Below are 20,864 nucleotides of genomic sequence, written 5' to 3' on the forward strand. Positions count from 1 at the left end.
ATCGATTGAAGATCAAGGTCAATTCTAGCTCCATCAAATATGAGTCAAGATGGAAGATGCTCAGTCATATATATATTTATTCTTTCTGGACACAATGTGTTTCTCAAGAGGCTTTTTTATGTGAACACAGGTTACATGCTTTGTTGCTGCTTACAAATTAGAAGTTATCAAAGACTGTAGTAATTAGAGTCGGCTGTATACCCGGTAGGGACAATGTGAAAGCACTAAAACAGAACAGGAAAAAAAGGAAAGGAAAGGATGTATGAGATCCCATGTGCATCAAATCTACATACAATGGATCAGTGTCAGAAATAACACTTATAGACAGACGTAGGGAGAAAGAGAGACCGGCATGCAATTACCTGCATGTGTATACAACTATGCAAATGTCACTATGTCATTCGTCTCACCTTGGTGGTTTTGACTTTGTTGCCAGTGCTGCAGGACCAGCCAGTCAGGTCAGGCAGGACCTTACACTCCTCTCCGTCCATACACGGATGCATCTGGCACCACCACTTCTGGGCTACGATGGAAGCTGGAGCAACAAATGGAGGTTCAGAGGAAAAGAATGATGAATGATATGATGAAGAGCACTGAATTAATGGCAACCAAAAAAACAAGAATAGGCTGGTATTTACAACACAAACACACCAGCCATCACCTACACAAGAACTCAGTAATACTGTACAGTAATTATTTACTTTATATCCACAGCCAACATGAAGTATTATTGTCCATAAGAATGGTAGAGCATACAGCATGTTTTTACATCATAAATGCCAAGAGCGCTGTCCATGGTGCTGATGCTACAACTGGGTCTGCAGTAGGATCAGCACCATGGATAGCGCTAGTGACACTATGGTTCTGTTTAAACCACCAGTATCTCTGAGCAGTCGTGTGCTTTATCATTTGTAATATGATTAGTGTGAGGAGCTAAACTGTATAGCAGTTACCTTTTTTTTTCATTTTAATCAGATTATTTTAATCCCTCAACATGGGATCTTAAAGCCTGTGCAGAATGGGGGAGTCTGGCTCGCAGGAGACAAAAATGAAAGAAGGTACAAGAGGGGGAAATATGACACAAAATTTAACTCTCATACCTAGGCAGCAATGACTAATACAAGTCCTTAAACCATCCTCAATATATCCAGATATCAGATGTGGCTAGCCTGTTATGCTGCCGATGTTCTTACAGAGCAGTCAGAGGTCTTTTAGTAAGATTAAGAGGTGAATTTCAGTGTATTTTGTCATTTATAAAGATGGGTGACTCACTTCCTATAATTTAAATTAAATGACTGCCTAATGCCAAACTTCCCTTTTGTTTGTAGTATAATCAGCAAAACACAAGGCACATTTAGACAATGAGCCAATATTCCAATTGTGTAATGCAGAGAGCAAGAACAGGATTATGATGAAGCATTGCTAATAATTATAAAACAGCCTTCTCTTGAGTATTTGAAGCAAAAGGGACTCATTTGTTGTGATCTATTGTATCATTTTTGCAGGCATAAAAGCCCTCTCAAAACTCATCTCTCTTGCAATACAAAATATGGAATGGATCTTCTATAATTTGATTATTTCTTTTTATTGATTTAAAACAAATGTCCCTATGTGTATCTATTTTCTAAAATGAAGTGATGATTTGCTGTATGTCTAGGCAATGGAAAAAAAATACAACAAAGCTTCAGAACTTGGCATGATCTACAGTTAATCCAGCGGTAAAACCCAAGGTTTTCTCAAGTCTTCGCAGCTGACACTCATATCTTCCAGATCATCTGACCCACTGTCTAGACAGAAGACAGCCCGACAGCTGAGAATACCTCCCTCTCTCCTAACTCATCATCCATCCATCCTCCTGTCTTAAGTGTGAACGCAGGGAGGGATAAAAGAGTGAACCAGTTTCTCCAACTTCATTAAACTGATGGATTGATGGAGTGATATTTTGGTCTCTAGTGACTATTGTTTCCGACCAAGGGAGAATTTTCAGGTGGCATTGGCTGGAAAATGGGCTTTCGACAGCATATAGCCAAAGAACAGGGACAAATCCTCTCAAGCCTCATATAAGAAGAAAAACACTGTGACTGAGAGAAAGCTAGGGAAGAGGGAGGAAGACGAGGCTAAAAAATAGGTGTTCACCAGGAAAACACATCTTTTTATTGTGGAGATGAGTAGCGAGAGGAACCGAGAGAGATGGAGAAAGGAGCAGATTAAACCAATAGAACAGAAGCAAGGTGAGTAACGAACTGAAGCAGAGTGGAAAATAGGCAGCACAAATGCAACAGCAGAGACAGGAAGACATGTGAGGAGAAGCAGGAAGTCAACACAAAAGAACTCACAGCTATCACGGGGCGTAATGTTGAACACACTCTTATGATGCATGCGCTCGGTGGCAGTAAACGGTTCTAAAAACCAATGGCTGTGTAATGCTCGTTAATGTGGCCATTATAGTGTTGACGAAGGTGCTTTGCACTGCAAGAGCGTTAATGGGCATGGCCTGTGAGTGCTATTATGGAGTTAGCGTTCCCTTCAGCTTATCTCATGCTACACTGGGAGGGACACATAAGCACCTGCCTGTCAAGTCAGAAAATGAACATGTGCCGGTACAAGGCCTGTGATGTCATGGACAGTTCAGATGTTGGGCGGCAGCACTCACAGACAGGTCTCAACAGCTCAATGATAAAAAAGATTACAGAGGTGCTTATTGTGTGCAGTGGTTAATACTGAGGATCGTGTGTTTGTTCTGAGTAGATGCGCAGAGACGGTCCGGGGCGTGGGTTGGATTCATCCCTGTGGTGCCTTCAAGGTCAGCTACTGTACAGTTACCCTGCAAAAGTATATTTTTCGCATGACTGTTTACTGAGAGTAAAGCATTTGACAACTTGAATTCTACTATAAATTAAAAGTTCAACATTTTGGGAAAATACACTTATGTGCTTCCTTGCCAACAGCAGATCACAAAGTCCACCCACCAACACCTCTAAAGCTCACCAATTAACACGTTACATCTAGTTTGTTAATTCATACTAAAACCAAGTGTTCAATGAACATGTCGTGGTTTACGGGGGGGTTATGTATTAAACCATAACTTCAGTTTTTTCACTTGAAGATACTCAAGATAATGTGTTAATTGGTAAACTATCGGGGGATATTGTTACCTTTGAACAGAGCTAGCAGTTTCCTACTGTTTCCAGTCTTTATGCTAATCCATGCTTGCTTTATATTTATTTTACAGTCATGACTGTTCTTGGATCTTCTTCTAATCTAACTCTCAAGATGTTGAACTATTCATTTATCAATTTATCGCTTCGTCTCACCAACACTGTCACGACTCATACGCACAAGTTGTTAATTATGTACAGTCACACTGGCTGACTCTTGAAGAGCAGAAAATACTTGAAAAGCATTAATAGCTCAATTCCTTGAAAATGATTGACATTGATGGCTTTACACTAAAATGCTCAACAAGTATGTGTGAAAATGTAATCATTGCTCCAAGTTTCCTTCTGTTCTTGCAATAGAAAGAGGACGCATGTTCGTGTATAAGTACCTCTAAGCCTACCTGCTCTAATTGCCTCATTCTCATTAAGAGTCTACATTTAAATTCACAAAAGGTGCATATTCTAATTAAAACAGGTTTACAGCTCAGGAATACATTTTCATCACAGTAACTATGGGCTCATTACGACGGAATCTGCTCTCAAAATGGCTCTCTTTTAAGTTCTAACTCAAACTTTCAAAGCGGGATCGTCTGAGGGCAAACGTCTAGACGGAGCTTTGCTTAAGGTGCAGGTGATTAAGCAACACCATGGACTGAGGCTATGCTATTCCCCAGGTTCACCTCTAGTCTCTGGGGTTCTCTAAATAAGGTTTCATGCTACGAGGCTGCCTACAGCTCTGTCTCTCCTCCTGCTGATCACGTCAATCACACGCAAACATCCGCTGAACGTCACTCATCGTTCTGACCGTCGTGGTTACAGCTTTCCATTTTTGTTGGGCCGGATGAGCATTCATCCAAACGCAGCCTCTGTTCATTTTCTCCCTGCAATGCCGCCGGTACTGTCATTGTAATGTTTGTGACATCAAGTGGGCAAAGTTGAAATTGCAGGTCCCTACAACCACATGTGTTATTCTTCGACTTTGTATTAACACATCATTTGTGTAATGTTAAGACCCCTGTGACTGTAGATAGGCCTGCGTGCTAAAATATTTTGACACTTGTATATATAGGCCTTGTTATTGTTCAATCAACACCTTGAGAATGCTCGATGCGTTCCACCTCTGCAGGTATTTAACAAGTTAAATAATAAAATTAGGTGGGAAAAGATGTGCAAAACAAATTGGGTTAAATCAATTTGTTATGTCTAACACTTTGTTAATAGAAATATTTCATCCGTGAATATACATAGTCATCACACTGAGGCAAGAAATGTGACATTAGATCAGCCCACTTACTCTACCATTTAATGTGATGTAATCGAATACGCCAACAACTTTGCGTTCATGTTTAAAGAGACCTCCTTCACCTCAAACCCTTTCATATAAAGTCACATGACAACAAACAATAGATTAGCCTTTAAAATAAGAAAGAAACAAATCCACTGTCTTCATATCCCATTGTTTGATTTAAGGCAGGCCTTACTAATACAATAACTGCACTCAGGTGTGTGTCTGTTAGAGTGGCCATTAATACTTCACGAATGCACTGCCTGAACTCACTCTATGGAGCAACACAAGCTGCAACAGGGAGTTTACTTTTACTTTGCATGTGCGCACGTGCTTGTTGTGCACATATGGACGCCTCTTTGTGTTTTGTGTGTGTACATGTATGTACTCCCATCTGGGCAGTAAGTGTCAGGCGTAAAAGCACAATCCCAAGCAGCCTTGTGCTCTTGCTCCCAGGTCATTACTATTTAAAGGGAGTATGATGTACACACAAACACACACACACACACACACACACACACACACACACACACACACACACACACACACACACACACACACACACACACACACACACACACACACAAAAGGAGTTGGGGATGGACCCGGAGGTATGCATACCCTCCGGCATTGTAACTGTTCCACTCAGTGATCCTGGAGTGCAGAAGCAGTTGGAGAGAGGCATCCATCTCTTTCTACAATGATTTACTAACACACTGTATCTCTGTTGCCAGGGCTCACACAGCCATGCCAGCACACCCAGGTATGCATGACGAGAAAACACAAGCAAAAAAGTGGTGTGGAATAGGATGCACAGAAAACAGTTGACACAGTGCCGGAACAGGCAAAATGACAAAAGCGTGATATTATAGAGCAGATATTACAGTAAACAACAGCAGGTTGATGTGTGCTAAAGCACTGAATCAGATTTTTTTTTGCCAATTAATGAAACCTAGTTTGTCTGTCGCAGAATTCAGCAAATAACACACCAAACTGAATCGTTTTTTATCAGGTCGCTGTGCTCGATCTTTCTCAACCAACATGATTTAAAGTCCTGATGCTCAGAAAACTCTCAGACAAAAATTAACGCCCATTTTGGCAAGTTGCTCTTAGTCAAGTCCTGTACTGTAATTTTGAAGTATTTATGGTTGACTTGAGTATATCAGTTATGTGCAACTTTCTACTTTTACTCCCCGTTCAGAGCAAAAACAAAAACATTGCTCTACAGTTAATTGTTTCAATTACTACTTTGCAGACGAAAGCATAGGGGTTAATTTAATGTGGCGCATTGTCAAAGGTTAAACAACGTAGCAGTATATAAAGTGCTTCCATTTAGCCCTGCATGTATCAGCTACAACACTACACATTAATGCGCTGATAATTTGACCCTATGAAGGGTGTCATTCCTCATTATGAATACATTTACATTTGAATGCATTGTTGTTCTGTTAATTGCATTTAGTACAGAATATGATTCGTTTTTTTCAGCCAGTGCACAATATTGTGCAACCACTGAGCAAGGGGTAACAACCCACATACTTAATATGAGGATGGCTTCTTTTTGGACTCTGCACAGACTTACATTCATTCCCTAGAGGTGCACACAAGCCCGAACCAACACAGTCCTAACCAGCAGTGTGAGCGTAACTAAATTTGGCAGAACCCCAATTGAGACAAAAACATTTTATTTATTCTGAATGCTACTGAGGCAAAAGAAAACCAAAAAAGTATACACATATTTTGTCTGCACTCAGACAAGCTATTTCTTCGAATGGGAAATCTATGGGCCACAGACACACGAGTGGACCCAATGCATTTCTCCTGTAGAATATTCCTCAAACAGATTAACCCCTTGACTATCTATTATTAATTCTTGCTGTAAAAACCCATTACACTCCAATTTAGACTTTTTCAAATCACCTAACAATTGACAGCACTAACTTTTCCCGCCCACCACTGATTCTAATAGAAAATATAAAACAAAAAGTTCACTTTTTAAAAAGTTAGGTCTCACAGTAATGGGCCCCACTGTGCGGCAGCCAGTAATGGGACCTCCTGCCATTTACTCCTCTCGCAGCTGGCATCAATAATGTAACTCCATTTACATGGTAGCTTCTCTACAAAGGTGGCTACTGAGGGGGGTTTGTCTCTTCCCAACAGCGTTAAAGCCTACAAGGTGAGAGCAGCATGAGTGTATGTGTGTGTGTGTGTGTGTGTGTGTGTGTGTGTGTGTGTGTGTGTGTGTGTGTGTGTGTGTGTGTGTGTGTGTGTGTGTGTGTGTGTGTGTGTGTGTGTGTGTGTGTGTGTGTGTGTGTGTGTGCATAAGTCAGTGTTGGATGAGGTGACATCTTTTGTAACTGTGAACTCAGAGGTCAAGCATGACTCATGAGATAAGTGCTGCTGAGCACTGGATTTTGGAAGTGAGAGGAGGTGTGACTCGAAGGGTGAGATCGGAATAGGAAATTAGAAAACCCCATGAATAGTGTGATGGAAGAACTAAGCTGTTGTGTGTGAGATAATGTGAGGTAGAAAGAGGTTATGTGATTAAGACCATCAAAAATTAATCTAACATCGAATGTCTTTCAGTAACACAGTAATAAATGTATTAACTTCTCATCAGGGCCATTCCTTCCTCTAAGCAAACTATACCGAATCTTTCAGGAGAAGAGAACGAAAAAAAGCAAAGCATCAAGGCAATGCCTTCTCTGAGAGGTTAGCAAAGCTTCACATGATTCCTTATTTATCCCTAGTTTCATTATAAAGCCAATCATCTTTGCTATGGTTGCCCGATTTTATCATTATCAAGCAATTGTTCTCATCTAGGAACTCATCAAAGAGGTTAAACAACAAATCTACTTCTTTATTGGGTGAAAATAGTGCTGAAATGATCTAGCAGGTATAGGCTGTGTTTGTGAGGGAGTCATTTGAATGGGAAAAGCACCGTCTACTGGCCACATGCAAGAATAGCAACACACTGGATGGGGGCGGTGTGCTGGGTGCTGTATGGAAAAGTTGTGATTACTAAATATGGAAGGTGCTTTGACACTCAGAGAACACGCCTGCACCACAAGACGTCAGAGGTGATTCACACTGAAAAAAAACACATGCTAGTTTCATTTTTAATTATTTAAATGACTCACTAGTACAACTAAGCAAAAGTGGCAAGCAAATGAAAAACAAGAATTTATGAAAATGATTGTGCTTTGGGTCCTGGAGACTCAGGCTCTTGTCAGCAACACACAAAAAAACATTTGTATTATGTTTTACTTGCTTTAATACTTCATTACTGATTTTAAATCCATGAAATTTTGATTTGATGATGTTTCAGAAAAAGATGGATTACTAATATTTGCAATCTCCAAGACCCCATCCTTAAATCATTCTTATATATAATAGATTTCACATTCTATATATCAGTGATTATTTTGACAGTACTATTTATTCAGCACTACAAATCCAAATAGACTTATGAATCCAAATAAGTCTATTTGGATTTCTATTAGAGTTTTATAACAGTTTATTCATTATAGGTCTAAGAGGGAATTAAACCTCTCTAACTGTCTTATTGACCCAAAACATAAACAACTTCATTATGTAGACAGCATAATGTAAATGATAATACGAACAGGTGTAAGACATGAAATATTTAATTTTGGTTTAATAAACAATACTTCATTTTTTGTACTTTTGTGCTTCATTAAACATGTAGTCCAGCTTGTGGCAGAGATACATTTACCACTAAATACTTCTGAACATATTGGGTTATAAAGGTTGAAGAAAATAAACAAATGAAGCAAGAAAATCTTGCATTTATTATTATTTTTAACAGAAGAAGGGGACCTCAAACAATGAGGAGCAACACCTTCAACAAAACACAACAGTTCAATTATAACTCAAATGGGTTTTTTTAAAATAAAATAAGACTTTTCTTACTTACCAAGCTAAATAAGTTGAATTTCTTCTTGTTACTGTGCTATACTGAGTCTGCCAAAAGAAGTGAACAAACTGAAGCTAGGGCAGGGTGAAAAAGTTTTTTGTTTTGTTTTGTTGTTCTCTCTTGATAATTACCATATCATTAATCTACAACATTAGCATGATATTGTGCTGATACTGTGTTTTCATCAAAAATAAACTACTGAAAACTGCAATTCTGATCAAGTTCAACACAAGCATCACCTCATCTATGTCAACACAACTCATCAGAGTCTCTATTTGTATTGTTTTATCAGTCATTCAGCTCTGTGTGAGTGTGTATTCGGTGTCCAAACCCCCGGCTGACCTTAGCAGTTTGAATAACCCCGGTGCCTCGGAGATGCACTTGCTCTCCTCACGTATGAGACAACTATGTATTTTCCTCTGGTAGGGGGCTAATACAACGTGATAGGAACGGGTTGGCCGACACTGTGTGTGTGTTCGTGATCTCAGCGGAGCGTCTGCGGATGATAGGGGTCAGTGACACTGCTTGTTTCTTTCTGGGTAGGAGCTCTCGGAGCGGACAGACGGGTGGAACAAAGGTCTATGAAAACGACCCGCAGCTTTCCTCTGTCTATCATCACTACGCTCACACAAACATCAACACACTAATATGTATGCGTGTTGTATTTTGAGTGAGCAGAATTCCGTGGAATTCCTCAAAAACAAAATAATCTCTATCATACATTTGACATCTGCTTTAAAATTATTAACTCAACATCGTGAACAACAGCTTTTTTTTCCTTCCCATATAACATTGTTCCTGCCAATGCTTGGGTTATCGTTATATTACTTTTTATTTGGATCCCTATTAGTTTCCCCAAAGTGGTCTCTGGTCTTCCTGGGCTCAATGGTTGTTATTTCTTGTCGTATAAATAAGATCAGAAGAAAATACTGACACCCCATCTGTCGTATTCTCAATTGGCCTGTCAAGATATGAAATGGAACGGTGTCACAAATAAAATCTTGCCTTTTAAACTGCAGTTTAAATTTCCAGTCATGAGGCCGTGGCAGTCTTGGCCGACAGCTGTCGTATATTTGCTTCTCCTTTCATACAGCACTGGGGAATAAGGAGGCAAGGAGACACTGGTGGCTGTGCTTCTGTTACCTGCATTAGTGACTTTAACCTTTCATGTTACATGATCTCCTTGTGTGTTGAACCACTAACTGTTGGACCAGAAGGGCAGAGATGTACAATTTTATGTCATCCACTGAAAAACATACTATTAAACTCCATTTCAAAAGTGCATATTTGTATCACAATGACATTTATTCATTGTCTCAATTTCAAACCATTGATTTTTTCAGTTTTGACACAATATTTGGTTGTTACTTCCTTCTGATATTTGTTCATCTTCTCCCTGTCTCACCCCTTGTTGGTTTCTTTACTGTGTGGATTTGCTAAGAAGGACAGCAAGGCCAGGTGTTATTTTTCCATCAGCGTTTCATGTTTCCGACCACCTTTAAAAGGTTTAGCTCTGTTTGTGAGAGAAGAGCAGTGTCCTCCCGTTTTGTGTCGTAAGAAAATCAATTTCCACACAGGAATCTAACCTGGCAGCAATTCAAAATAAAGTGCAACCTATTAATCTTTCCTGCAGTGAACTCATTTATTTATGTCGCACTGAATCGGGTAATGATTTGTTTCAGGTGAGATGATTCATGTAGCAAATTTAATGATGCAAGATGATTAAAAACATTTTTAGCCTCTTTGACCCTGTGAGATTCGGCGGTGCGTCGATCATTACAAAAACATGTGGTGCAGCCAAGCAATGTCCAAACATACAAAAACCTAATTCAGAATTCTAGTCACGGATGACTGGATACCAAACACGTCCAGCAGAGTTATCCTGCTAGAGAATTGCGGGGGAATGTGTATAAAATGATGTACTAGACATCTCTATAATTTATCTCTATTATTATTATTGATTTATTGCATTTAATCTTTAAAAACACAGTGTTTGGGTTTGAATATTTTCTGACTGTATTGCTTTAATGAAGGCTTGGAACAGAGTACACAGTATGTTTTCATACAGTGTGGAAATATAACGTTGCTTCTTAAGGGTAAATTTAATTAATAATTAAGGATTCAGGCACTGCAGTTTAAGTATCTGGTGCAAATACAGCTGACCAACTAGACTTTTAGTAGGCTGTTGGTTAATAGAATAATTATAGGTGATTTGTAAAAGGGAAAAGTTTTCCTTCAAAATACCATAGTGCTGGTTGTCATGATAGTTTTAATATATGATGACAACATCTGAGAACATTTTTCTCCCAAACACATATATACAAATTGATATAAGGAACACACATGTTGGCACCCTATACTGGTGATGTCTTATTGTGTGGATACATTTGCACCTCTAGGAAATGTCTGGATTGGGTGGCTGCAAATACAGTGCGTCACTGGGATATTTCCTGTAAGTCGCTTTGGATAAAAGCGTCTGCTAAATGACTGTAATGTAATGTAATGTAATGGATATATGACTTTTTTTTTTACCTTCCACACAGGACGGTCTGGCTCTGGTGGTGCCGGCCACCTGCCCAGGGAAACAGGAACACTTGACGGTTTGAGAGCGCTCTTCAATCTTATTCTTATTACAGCAGCGATGGATGGCCACCACCTCACATGTCCCCTGCTTAACCTGGTATGCGACTGAGAGAGAGAGAGAGAGAGAGAGAGAGAGAGAGAGAGAGAGAGAGAGAGCGAGAGAGAGCGAGAGAAAAAAAAGGAATAGTTAGGGGGATTTATTTGCTAGAAATACATAGACTTTAATGACGGCTTATGGTGTTTTGACGGTTTGTTGCTGCAAAAAAATTGGCATTAAATTCAAATAAATTTGTGTTGCAAATAACAATCAAATATAGACGACAGCAGCTTATTTGAGGATTAAACAAATCCTCTGAATTATTTACTTTTGTATAAACTCCTCAATTTATTCCAGTCTCGTACTCTTTGATTCATAAGTAAACACTCTTTAGTGATGATTTGCTTTTATTCTCAGCACAGTGCCCTCATTAACTCAGACACAGAGGCGCCTCTGTTGTCATTGTGTGCAGGGGGAAAGAAACGTTGACAAAATAATAGTTTCTTTTGACTCCTTTCAGACAAAATAAACCACTTGATCTAAGCAAAGAAAAGACATGCGCCTATAATGAGTCATGTGGTAGAACAACCCACTGATAGGATACATCTTTATGGGTTCTAGTCATCACTGCATATGTTTGTGTATGGGCGTATATGTAGATAAACAGTATGCCTTTGTGTGAGGACTGCTGCATATGTGCACCAGCTAGTCACTACATTTTTGGTTTTTATCCGTGTGTGTGTATTTTCCTCTGCATTTGTGTGTCTGTGTGTGTGATCCTCAAAGCCATAATTTATATGAGGATAATTGCTTTTCACCTGAAACCTTCAACACACAAACAGCGTCTAATCTCCCATGATTATCTCCACACCTCCCTAGGGACTTTGGTCTGGTTAATTATAATATTCTCTTGACGGTAAAAGGACAGAAGGGCACAGTTAACTTTTAGTAAATTTTAACCTAAAGCTGTCTTCCCAGAAAGAAAATGTGTGTTTATGTGTGTGATTTTACTGAAACAATATGCTTTCTTACAGGGACAGTTGTGTATGTAACAGTTTATAACTTATCATCATTACATCTGCCACATGTGTTTAAGTAAAGTAACACCATAAGGATACTGTAAGCATAATGTGTGAATAGGCTTATGTTCATGTTTATAAGTGTGCACCTGATAATGTCCTTGCTAATGTTACATTTAACGCAGCACATTAAACCCATAAATCTCATGGGAAGAGGGCCTTGTGGCCACCTGAAGGAAAATGCGCCGACCACAAATGTTGGGGAAAATGTTTAGCAAATCTAATCTTTGCTTATGGCTTCTGAACAGATTCCAGCTGCCTTATCTTCCCTCTCAAAGCTTGTTGTGCACTCCTGAGAGTCTCTGGTGCCGTTTCCCGGAGCACAGCAAACCCTGCTGGCGACATTACTACCTATAAGCCCATTTACAGCTCTGGAAAACCTTGGTTATACTGTACCATAAGCCTAGATTTCATTCATGTACGTGACTTTACCCAGACTCCCAAACTTTTTCATGCTCAGCTGAATGAGCATTGCAGGCAGATACACAGCAGCAAACACAGCGCACACAAAGCGCACGCACACACTCTGTCGAGGGTTCCATTTCTGCAGGCCATGGCCTCTCTCATCCTTTCTGATTTAAAGTTTGTTTGTTCTCTTCTCCAGAGAGCCCCATCAATGATCCCAGGCTCTCTGAGGGCACCTCTCCGCTATCATCCCTCCACTTTCATTTCCCTCACTCCTCTGTCTCAGGCTCTCCTGAGGCTGGAGCAGCTGCCGGATTACCACCGGGCACACACACACACACACACACACACACACACACACACACACACACACACACACACACACACACACACACACACACACACACACACACACAAACATATAGCCTACTGATCAAAATCTAGACTTTATAAATTTAACCAAACTCAATGGGACAAGAACTATCAGTGCAGTGGTAATAATAATCACAATCAGAGCACAGAGTAACAATAAAAAAATACATAATTGTAATTTAAATACAACCAAATTGCCTTTGTTTTTGTCCGACTCGTGCCCTCATTATTGTTAATCTGTATTGAAGATTACAGAGCGGTGACTGGGTAAGACTGGCCCATTGTCTGGCCCCATCACACAAATAGGAAGCTTGTTAGTGAGGAAGAAAGAGAGAAAGGAAGAGGAGGAGGAGAAGTGGCGTCACAGGCAGCAGAGAGAAGAAAGAGCGGCTCGCCTCCGACTAGCATAATGAGGTCAGAGGGTTCGCAGGTCTCCTCTCTTTATTGCTTACATCAAACCTGGGCTGGGCCTGTTTGTATTTCAAAACTGTAAAGCTGCGAGGATGTGTGTGAGCAGTGGGAGATAAACCCACCTGAACCTCATTTATGTTCCTATTTTGTGTCGGTCCAGCTTTGTATGCTAATTTATATCTACCTTAAGTAGGTAGGGTTTAAATTCAAGCTAGTGTAACGTATAGGGCCTCCATTGGGTTTTTCATGTGGTTTACAGTCGCAGCTTAATGAAAAAAGATAGCTGAAGCTGCTTTTCAAGCAAATATTCTGAAAGCCTTTCATTCATGGCCATTTCAAAAGGACACTCAACTATTTTTGTGTGTTTTAGATGTTGCCTGTGTGGCCTTGATCAAGGAGTAACACAACACTGCATGCAAGAACACATTCTTTAAATTGATGATGATCTACTGCTTAATAAGTTTCATCAATTGAAATAAAATTACGATAGCGACTTTGTTTTTTGCATTTGACAAATTCTTCTGAAATGTCATCACATTACTTCATACATGATGGATGATTTACCTCAGTAAGATTTTTATCTGCCTGAAAAGTTAAGAGTAAATCACACCATGCAGATGAAAGGGCAAGTAAAAGACTGTTAAGTTGTTCTATAGTCCACTTTCATGTGCGTAAGGACAGTTGCTTTTTCAAGTGTGAGTGCTCTTAAAGCACCAACAATTTATTTTCAAGTTAAATGTAACATCATATCTCGAAATATTGATTTCTTTAGCCACAGAAAATCTAAAAAGTTTGGTTCGTGGAGCTGCTCGCAAAGTCAATCAACTTAACACGGTGTGGTCAGATAAGTGGCGAGGGGGATCAATGTGGTGTCACGGGAACGTGGGTAAGTTCTAAAATTGTTAGCTACATTGGATTTGTATATTAATGGCAACCTAACCTTCATTGTATTGACTGTTTTGCTTTAATAATGGACAGCTGGCATGTTGTCCCACACAGATAAAAGTTTTATCCTGATGATGTGCTGGAAAATATTAACTAATTTGTGAGAGTTATTATGAAAAAAAAAGGTGGATATGTCAATTTGTGCATGACTAAGGGCTTGTTTCGAAGCAGAAATGTAAATCTTTGAAGAAGCAGCATTGCTATGAATTACACACTTGAGCATCCAGTCAATCAATAGAGGTTAGAGACATACAGAGTTGCAGCCAAAATCTATTCACTGTGGGAGTAATTAACTCAAAAACCACTCATTCCTAAACATTGTTCCACAGAGACATTTTTAAAGATATTTACAGGTTCGTAGTTTCAATTCAACAAGGACTATATGAGTCTAAAGCCACAGCAGCAGGTCTGTGCGTAGGCGCAGCCTGCTAACACCGACAATGCTAACAGGCTGATTATGAGCTGGACCAAAGTGGTGGGTCAGACAGACAGACAGACCGAAGTTGTGATTCCTTACATCGCTACAGTAGCCAAAAATGGAAGTTGGAAAAAAAGGTTTTTAAAACGAATTTACCAATTTAATTTTCACGTTTCAATTCGAACAAACTGTCCATAAATGGTTCAGTGTAGCCATACTAACCTGTAAAAATGCATCTGTTGTATAAGAAACATTTGAAGACAAGTCCCAAACTTCAGAAAAGTGGTCTGGAGTGCAGACTGAAATACTGCAGCTTTACAGTGAGCACTCTCAGTCTGCACTCTGTTCAGAGCGCTGCAGCCTCTCACAACTCATCTGCTTAAGATTCATGTGTTGAGCAGTCAGCCTCCAGCTATAGACACACAATAACAGTGTATCTAATGTCTCAATGTTGCCTTTAAACCATTCTGTTATGGCCATCTCAACGTAATAGAGCCCAGCGCTCGCTGAGATGAAAAGACTTCTCAAGCATGGCTAAATGCTTTTATTTCCGCAGCAGGCAAAGGGAGGGTGGGGTGGGAGGCAAGGTGGTGGGGGGGCAGAGTAGCAACAGTAGCTGGGCAGCCAACAAACCAAGCTACCTTGAACTGATGGGTTAGCCAGGCGATTGATGTATTCTGACAGACACAGGCGAGCAGGAGCATCGTGCAATTTATCAAAAAGCTGTGTCTTTCCCCCGTCAATACCTGACAAGCATGTCCACGGCTATGAAAGGCCAGATATCTAGAAAATCTGTCGGGGGCGGCAAAGTCAATGTGAAGGGGACACACTGTACGTCTCTGTAGGAACACACAGGTGGGTCTGAAGAGAGTGCGATTACAGTGATCAGCTGTGTGGAACAGAGTGGGAAACCATGTCAAACATCTTCCCACATCCTTTATACTACAAATCAACATATTCGCATATCACACCTACTTGCTGAAACTCCTTTTATTTGTTTAAATGTCCAACCCTTTTGCCTTTATTTCTTCAATTGCCCTCTCTGACCTCCACCTCCTTAACTTGCTCCATCTCCTCCTCACGCTGGTCCTACACAGCCCATCAATCCTCCTGACATTATCAGTGTTTGACAGGCCCACAGGCTTCATGCTAATTATCATAACAGGTCGCTGGTACGGCTGAGTACTCCTGCGCAACAAATCTATCCCCAATTAAACCTGCTAACTGAGGACACATCTTATATGACGGACACACTAGTGTACAGAATGCCATATATAATATAGCCAAGCAAGGCCCAATATCTCTTGAAGAAATGTGTCTTTCTGGGAATTTAAGATATCACTTGTGATCAACATTATGTTGAAACAGGGATTAGCAATTGATACTAGAAGCTGAAAAATTGTTTCGTTCGCTGCGCTTTAGTTCTGCAAGCTAGTGACTGAACTGCTGGTCTCAGATGATCAAACTTCAGGTATTTAAAGAAGAAAAGAAAAAAGGGCATATGAAAAGATTTCATTGTCAAAATGAAGGAGAGTATTTCTCAGAGCTATAAGAGTACAAGAAATCAATTTAAGTCTGATGTTTATTCAAGAAACAGCACAGAAGGTGGGAGTTCATAATTGTTCATGTTGCGCTACCTTCACAGCTCCTGGAATCCAATTTATTGTGTGACCTGCTGAAGTGTAATTGTTATGAAATACAATAAAAGATAAAATGAATAGCATTACAGATCTTATGGCGTGCTAAAGTTTTTGTTGCTGCATGTTTGGCAATAGGCTTCCTATTTTTCTACACAGCCTTGTACTATTTGTGAGAGATACAACTGTGAAAATGGCAAGATGAGTAATGAAGACATTAGTTAATCATTTTCATGTGCTGAATGTCAAGTAAGATATGGACCTGAAGAGGTGAAAGCTATTTCCTGTGAGATTGTGACATTTGTATTTATATATGTTTTTAAGATGGATCTGATACTTAACACAATTTAGATATTTTATTCCCATGAGAGTGCTGCCAAAAAATGTTTTTCCACATCTCTTTAAAGTGACAGCTGTCAGTCATATAATGTCTGCTTTGTTAGTTGGCATCCATTCCATCTGTTCACATTAAAGATTTGTTTGTTTTTGTGTCAAATGACAGATTGCCACTGAGAATGACATGGGGTCAATGAGACTAAGATAAAGGAAAAAATACATATTTCCAGAGGAGGATTTTTTGACCTCTACAGCCACCATGTGGCAGTAAATGGTACATCACCAGAAACACGGATCAAACTATTGCCTCGCTGACCTACAACAGAACAGCGGTAAAAACACTTAAGGAAAACACAGGAAACGTATCTAGCGGTCATAATGAACTGCCAATTATTTCTCAGCCTCAAACCACTGTGTGTGTGCCATGTTGGTATTCACAAGTCCTAAACTTCTACCAATTAGAGGAAAACCCTCTAATAAAAAGCAGCAGACAATTTGGGAGCGAGTCATTTTGTTTCACAGCGAGAGTGAAATAGTAAGGGGGCAGAACCCACGCTGACCTTCACTATACACGAGGCCTGTAATTAGTAGTGTCCCTGCCGTAAGCAGGCTGCCTCCTCTCCGTCAAAAGGAAACTAATACCATCACTCACTGCACGGACTGTATGCTGGTAGCATTTCTGTGGCACATAAAGGTCACCTTGCAGAGCACCAGCAGTGAGAGCGTAGAGACCAAGAGATAATTAAGGGAATTGTCATTATTAAATGTGAGGAGGAGGCGGGTTGCCAACAAGTCGAACCGCAGGATGCTGTGACTCGGCACAACTGTCCCTGCAGCTAGTCCCGATAAAATATTAAATAACACTGTGTTGGTCATGTTTTGGTTGTGTGGAGGCCTGTCTCCATGACTTATGGAAATTAAGGATAGAGAATATATTTAGCTTGTGGGTTTAAATTAAGTCAACGTTGGCTATGGTTTCTATCTTTTTTCATGGATTTCTCAGGGAATAAGTGAAGTGGTGCTTTGGTTAACGGTGACCCTGCAGAGCTATGCATATTAATGTCGGCACTGGCAATTAGTAGCCTGAGGATTATAAGTCATGAGCCTACATGGCCTCTTCTACACGAGACACAAACCCTATTTTATAGCAAACCCTTAATCACTAAGAATTAAGCCGCTGGAGAACAACAGCATCAGCCCTGAACTGCTGGTCGTCTGCAACCACTCTGCAGAGATCAGATCACATTCACTCTGATCTATTTGTGTTGACAGCTCCTGACAGCTTAAGTGCCATTTGTATCTGGACAGGCTCGATCATTCAAACAGGGGTGTGTTTGCATCCAAGACCAAAACGAGGTCTCGTCTAGATTACATTATGTCACACTGAGGGACGGAGCAAATTGTCCCCGCTCGGCCCCCAGGATCGGGATGACTCAGTCAGCGGCGGTCTCAGGGAACATGTGTTGTACCTTTGCAGTGACAGTGTAATTAACCTCTTGTGGTGTTGCGAGGGGGGGTTCGGAGCAAAACCTGGTGTACCTGTCGGTCCCCGATGGTTACGGCTGCCAGCGGACACCGGGTCAACGCAGAGCATCACCAAGGCAACGAGGAAGGCCACCTGCACAGGCCAAGCTGACCTCCCCCACAGTTTCATCCTGAGAGAGGGAAAGAGCAGAGAGAGAGGGGCAAAGAGTAGGCCAAGGAGGGAGAGGAGGAAGAGGGCATGAGAAGAGGTCAGAACCCGCCCCAAGCTCCAAAAAAAAAAAAAAAAAAAGACATATTGCTTTTCAAACTAGCAGAAACAATGTAAAAGGCGAGCTGGCAAAGGTCAAAGGAAAAAGTGACAACCTCGAGAACAGAATAGACCTGAGAAAAATATTATTCCAGCCAGCACAGACACACATAATGTGGGAAGAGCTAACTCACCAGCGGCAACATGGCAGTTTGCTACCAGCATCCTTTTATACCTATTAGTATCACATTAGGATTAACTCCTCCAATTTCCCTCTGGCAGCAGACAATTAGAAAAAAGTCGACTTTATGAGTCATGACAGGTTACAAAGAAACATGAGGCTCAGCTCAGAAATTATAATATGTGGACCAGGGCTGCGACTTATGATTATTTCATCGTTAATCATTCAGTAAATTATTGTCTTGATTTATCATTTGTATATAAAATGTCAAAACATTTTGAAAATCATTCATCACATGGCTTTCCCAGAGGTGACGTCTTTAAATGGCTTTGTTCGACATACTTTCAAAAACTAAATGATATTCAGTTACCTATTATGATTATCAGCTGGAATGAGAGATCAGTTAACATAGATCTAAAACGATCAATTATTAATTATCCAAATAGCTGCTAATTAATTTTCTGTTGATCAACTCGTTGGTTCAGCTCTATTGCGATTTGGAAGTTGTCATTAATCATTTAAGCAGAATAGCTGGGTCGGTCCTGAAATGTGAGTATTTGCTGCTTTTATATCCATACAGATCCTTTATATTTGGGTTTTTAAACTGTTGGTTTGACAAAACAAGCAATCTGAAGATGTCAACTTGACTTTTTTCGGAACTTTTTTCGAATTTTCTGACATTTAATGCTACAATACAACTAAACAATGAACTGTTTCATTAAAAAAAAGACTGATTAATCGATGATGAAAATAATAATTCGTTGCAGCAGTATAGAAGTTTGTTATTGTGTGCTTCTGCACAGGAAGCTGTCTCACCTGTTGGTTGTCTCTGTCTTCTCTGATCTGTCTTCCACTCTGTAGCTCCTCTATGGACAGGGGGCACAGGCCATGGCTGCATTCACTCACACCTTAGCCCTCCTCCTCCTCTTCCTCCTGCCTCTCCTCTTCCTCGCCTCAAACAGAAGAAGCCCCTGGAGAGAGGAGGTACAAAGACACTCGGTCAGAGAGGCCAGCCTGCCCTGAGGTACCTCAGTGGCCTCCAATAGCCTCGTATGAAGGTCTACACACACACAAACACACACACAAGGGTAAAGATGTGAAGGCCTAGATTCTGTTAGATCCATTGTTTACAATAGGTTCACCTACCCTCAGGCTGAATGTGATCCTCACTCTAGATCACACACACTCATACACACACACTCCCTCATTCTCTGTCATGAATACGCACAGATGGACACACTCAAACATTGTATATAACACAATAAAACTTCCCAAATGGGTGTACATGAGAAAAACGTAGCAGAACAGCTTCATAGCTGAAACATTCACCTGCAGCAAATCAGATGATCAAACGAGCCGTAAACACAAGTTTACGTTCTACATACACACACACAGAGGCAGACTCACACACAGAGTGAGTACATTTGCACACACTGTTTGCCAGGTAAATTAAAACAGTGTTGGAGGACAGCAGGAGAGACTCTCCCTAATTACAGCTGAGTGACAGCTTCTGATGCGTGTGCACTTCTTGTCCTTGTCCCTCTCTCTCTCTCTCTCTCTCTCTCTCTCTCTCATACACACACACAACACACACACACATACAGAGTCAATTACCATGCCGCTGCAAGAGTGTGTCAACACACCTCTCTTTACAAAAGGACTAACTCCGCAATCTAAATGAAAGACAACAGATTCACATTAATAACAAAAAGGCTCCTCTTGGAAGCTTCATTATTCATCATGACTCATTGATATGCAGCTCAGTCCGCTGCAATGCTCAGAAACTTCCTGGGAATGTGTCAGCTTCATCCAAGCCTGATACCTCCGCTGAACCATCAGTGTAGTGCCACTGCCCCCTGGTGGGGAACAAACTAACAGCAACTTCCACAAACGAGTCAAAGACTGAGCAGAGACACCACAGAAAGAGCAAATATTGTAAGTGAGAACCTAGCTGGGAAATGTAGGTGAGACTAAGTTAATGTGAATTGTTTGTGTCTATTAGCAAAGATAAGTAACCTTTTAAAAACAACAATAAGGAGTGACATAGGTCAGAAAGCATAAAATAGTATCTTGAGAATGGAAAAAGGTGAGATAATGAGAGGGCAGAAAATGGAAAGTGGACGAAAGGAAAGACTGGAAAATAAAAAAGATAAAAATTTAAGGAAATATGATTTTAAACTTATGGATCATATATTATGTTATGTTGCAAACACACACACACACACACACACACACACACACACACACACACACACACACACACACCGCAAAAAGTAGTGGACGTGTTTGTTTGTGTATTCTCGAGTTATGGACTCCTGGAGAGGGATGACTAATATTTGTATAATTTC

General features: G+C 40.4%; 1 protein-coding gene across 1 annotated transcript; it reads right to left on the bottom strand.

Annotated features, from left to right (window-relative positions):
- Positions 1-392: 392 nt before the first annotated feature.
- Positions 393-18,257, bottom strand: tafa4b (TAFA chemokine like family member 4b). The gene is made up of 3 exons (XM_054617567.1): positions 18,143-18,257; positions 10,913-11,068; positions 393-535 (listed from the first exon to the last, which is right to left on the bottom strand). Exons 1-3 carry the CDS (start codon positions 18,255-18,257, stop codon positions 393-395), a joined length of 414 nt encoding a protein of 137 aa, XP_054473542.1.
- Between the last annotated feature and the right edge of the window lie 2,607 nt (positions 18,258-20,864).

Source organism: Anoplopoma fimbria, chromosome 17 (assembly GCF_027596085.1).
Source record: "Anoplopoma fimbria isolate UVic2021 breed Golden Eagle Sablefish chromosome 17, Afim_UVic_2022, whole genome shotgun sequence".
In the NCBI taxonomy this organism is placed as follows: Eukaryota; Metazoa; Chordata; class Actinopteri; order Perciformes; family Anoplopomatidae; genus Anoplopoma; species Anoplopoma fimbria.